This window comes from Alosa sapidissima, chromosome 3, assembly GCF_018492685.1.
Source record: "Alosa sapidissima isolate fAloSap1 chromosome 3, fAloSap1.pri, whole genome shotgun sequence".
Classification (NCBI taxonomy): Eukaryota; Metazoa; Chordata; class Actinopteri; order Clupeiformes; family Clupeidae; genus Alosa; species Alosa sapidissima.
The window spans coordinates 28,424,123-28,428,153 of record NC_055959.1 but is presented as its reverse complement, the minus strand read 5'-3'; the positions used below and the strand labels follow the sequence as shown (position 1 = coordinate 28,428,153).

Sequence of the window (4,031 nt, the reverse complement as noted above, 5' to 3'; positions counted from 1 at the left end):
GAGGTACATCAGATAATGACCAGGTCCAGACCACATCTGGTCCAGGTGTGATGCGTGTCTGGCAGAACCAGTGAGGACACGGAGGAAAGAGAGAGAGAGAGAGAGAGAGAGAGAGAGAGGGGAGATGGAGGACAGGAGTGGAAGAAACGAATGATGGAGAACAAAAGGGCACCCAAATGGTTCCAGTGGTTCCCTCAGTGGGGCATTCCTGAAGTTCCTCAGTGGGAAACGGAAACTCAAGGCCCAGTGGTATGCTGTGTGTGTGTGTGTGAGTGTGTGTGTGTGTGAGGGAGAGAGAGAGTGTGTGTGTGTGTGTGCGCGAGGGTCAAGGCTGGAGGAAAGCCAAGCCACAGAAAAGGGGTACAAATTTAGAACTCAAGCAAACACGACTATTGTTTAGCTTGATGAAAGCGTAAGTGCGTGTGTGTGTGAGAGAGAAAGAGTAATGGGGAAGGATGTATTTATGTGAGACAGGAGCATTCCACTTAAAAGCTTCTCTGGCATTTCCTGAACAATGTTTGTTTGTGTGTGTTTGTGTATAAATGTCAGTACATCCACACACATTCAGTTGGGAAAGGGGCTTTTTCACTTCTAAGAAACCTTAATGCCGGGAAGAGGAGCTAAGAGAGGAAACTGACGACACGTCACAATCCCAACACCACCTCGCTGTTACAACAAAACACAACAGACCAAGAAGAGAACTATTCAGGTGACTTGTTTCATACAAAATTTATTTTTGATGCATGCCATTAACATTTATTTATATTAAGATCAGGATTTCCACTAAGTGCAAACCTGTTTGAAGCTTAAAAGCAAACATCGGGGAAAGAAAAGAGTAAAAAAAAAAAGAAAAAAAGAAACTTAATACAATTTTAATACAATTTATCACTCCTTACAGTACAATGCCACAATAGAAAAATATTTTGTACACAATTCATCTTAAAACAAAAAGAAGAAACACACAAAATATACATCGACTTCTTACTTGAGAGAAAATATCCAAAAGCAGACATTTCTCACTTTCTTCTTCTCAATGTGGAGAATCTCCCAGGTTAAGCACTTAAGTCATCTCACTGCTCTCTCGCTCTCTCTCATGCAAGTCATTGTTCAGCTAGCCGCTCCAGAGTCACTGAGAGCTGTATATACATCTCCTAATCAAGACATCTCTTGGCCACCCAATCAAAAGAAAACAGCACAGTTCTAAGTACAGTATACTTCCTGAGGCGGCCATCTTGTTTTTTGTGTTTTTTGTCTTTTTTTTTAAAAATGTGATCAGCAAGTGAGGCTCTAGGAGGAAACGCATGGATCAGACAGGAGCACGAAATCAAAAGCATAAGTGAAAAAACTTCAACCCAGGCTGTGAGTACAGGTCACATGTGCAACAACAGCAAAACATGACAAAACAACAACTAAATGACAACATCAAAAACCTGTCACTCTGGAACTTGGTGGACACTCCGAATAATAGGAGACAGTGATGTGTGTGTGTGGTTATGTACATATGTGTGGGTGGACACCTCTAACAACTAAAATGTTGTGCTTGTCTGAACCATGTCATCACGTCTTTGGCAAAGGACTCCTTAACATTTTTTTTAAACTATAAAATTATACAATTTAAATAAAAGTGCTTGTAGATTTTTCATTTTAAATGGTGAATGTGGATGGGAGGGGGTGTCACCAGTGGACTACCAAACAGATAAAGGCCTTCATCACCACCATACTTCTCATTCAAACGGATCTCAATCTGTAAGGCTACTAGATCAAGGCCTCATCTTATAAGAACTTAGCCCACCTCCTCCACTTTGAGTTGCCTCTTCCCCCATACAGGAATGACAGGACTTGAGTGCATTTTTTAAAGCCATTATATGGCTTTTTTATTTTCAAACCTTTCAAAACCGGTCTTCATTTCTTTTCAAGTCTTTCCTTCTTCAGATCAGTTGCTATTTAAGGTTTACAAACGGCGTATGAAGGCTTTATAAACACATTGTCTCTAGGGCCACGATGCAGGCCCACTTGTGTGTTCAGAGGAGAGAGGTTCGGTTCAGGGGATAGGCCACATCACATTCACGCAGAAAGGCAGACGGGCACACGCCGCAACACTGTCAGTCATGCACAGGAGCACAAATCAGTCAGTCACAGTTCATCATCAGGAGAACCCCATTGGCCGCTGAGCTAATCGAGCCCTCTGCTGATTGGCTGCTGCTCCAATTCGATCAGCAGAGGACCTCCTGCTGGATCTCCTGTCGGGATGGGAAGGGCTCGGCGAAGCTGAAGGCATCGCGGCCAGACTTGAGCTCGCCCTGGCCGGGGAAGGCCGCGAACGACGAGGGCACCGGCAGCTGGGGCGGCGGCACAGGGCTCTCGGGCTCCGACTCGGACTGGCTGGTCTCGTCCAGCGACTCCAACTCTCTGGTCTCGTCCAGCGACTCCAGCGGCACGCGGGCAGGCATCGGAGGGGCAGGGGGAACGGCGGTGTGGACGTGAGGAGAGTGACCGCTCAGCCATGGGTGGCTCAGGCACTCCTCAGCTGTGGCCCGCTTTCTGTGTGCGTGAGAGAGAGAGAGAGAGAGAGAGAGATGACCGTTAGAAATCATTACTAGTGAGAGACCATCATCTTGCAAATCATCATAAACGATGGAACAAAGCTCAGAGTGAGCAGGTCAAGCTGAGACTGTTTGGAGAAATAGAGGCTCCTTTTCTGCCTGCAACTGACACCATCTCAGTCAACAGTCCAAGCGTAAACGTCTTTCGCTCTTTTTCCTGCCCTGCACGGCTTCTCCTCTCCTCTCAGAGTTTTCCTCTCCAGGGATTACTCACACAGGCAGGAATGTTTCCACAGCTATTTTCTCCTTTTCTCTTATTTCTCCTCCTCTCATTCCCCCTTTCTCCCTCTTTCTTTGAAAAAAAAAAAAAAAAAAAAAAAAACTAAAGCCGCAGATCATCTGTGGGCGTTAAATTATACAGAGAGGATTACAGCTCGGAGAGAGCAGAGGCCAGGGCTGCAGTCGTTTCTCAGCGAGCCGTAATGGCTGCGCGTGTGAGCCTTCTGAGCTGCTCAGTCAAACTGATGGAGAGGACACAAAATGGCTGCCGCTGTGCCCCAGTTTCTAGAAGGGGCAGCCCAGGCGTGTGGAAACACTCCAGCAGACCTTAATGGCTCTCATCTGTCCTTTGGGATGGAGTTGTACTGTGAGTGTACCACAGAGACATGGCTCATCAGGGACCATGTCTGCACTTCATCACCCACCACCCCCACCCCTCCCCAGCCCTCTTCCCCAGACACGCTCTCTCTCTTTGGGCCGCTCACCTTGGGTTTGTGTGGAGCAGCGACTGGATGAAGTCGATGGCCAGGGAGGAGACGCCCTCGAACACCTCCTGGGAGTAGTCCACGTTGCCCTGGGAGATGTTCAGGTAGGTCTCCTGCTTGTCCTCACCCAGGAAGGGCGACTCCCCCGTCAGCATGACGTACGTCAGAACTCCAATGCTCCTGTCAGTGGGGGAGAGAGAGCGGGGGGTCAGACACGTCCACCAGCGCACAAATCACAGAACCTTCTGGAAAATAGTGATGACTCTTTAGTGTTGACTTTCTTTAATGTATATATCAGGAAGGCACATGGGCCGGTGATGGTGCACCTCGAACTGTTATGTAATGCATCTAGAGACCAGCGCTATGTGCGCTCTTTCATGAGAGAGAATCTGTCCTCGTATAAGCAACAGTTTGCAGTGGGAGCTGCTGGTGGTCTTTGATGAGACCAAAAGCCTGCGGTGGGACATTTGAAGCTGATGTTTTTCATAAGGGCTTTACAGGAAGTCTGGGAGCGTTTAAAGGAAGCCCGGAGAGCCCGGGCTGAAGACCGCACCACTCAACTCTCTGCTCATTTCATCACACAGCTTTCATGACTACCGTTGAAGATGATGTCACCCTACTAAACACGGCCATAGAGAGCGCTCATTAACCAATAAATCACTTGTGTGCAGCACGCACGCACGCACGACGCACACACATAAATACACTCTCTCTCTCTCAGACA

At 47.5% G+C, this 4,031-nt stretch overlaps 1 protein-coding gene across 1 annotated transcript in view; it reads right to left on the bottom strand.

The window, feature by feature from the left end:
• Positions 1-714: 714 nt before the first annotated feature.
• The window catches only part of stk17al (serine/threonine kinase 17a like), a 20,769-nt gene continuing 17,452 nt past the window's right edge, over positions 715-4,031 (bottom strand). The window contains exons 6-7 of the mRNA XM_042086425.1: positions 3,308-3,487; positions 715-2,541 (exon numbers count right to left, since the gene is read on the bottom strand). Of these exons, the coding sequence (XP_041942359.1) occupies positions 2,214-2,541; positions 3,308-3,487 (508 nt within the window). The 3' untranslated portion in view covers positions 715-2,213. The remainder of the gene's footprint in view (positions 2,542-3,307; positions 3,488-4,031) is intronic.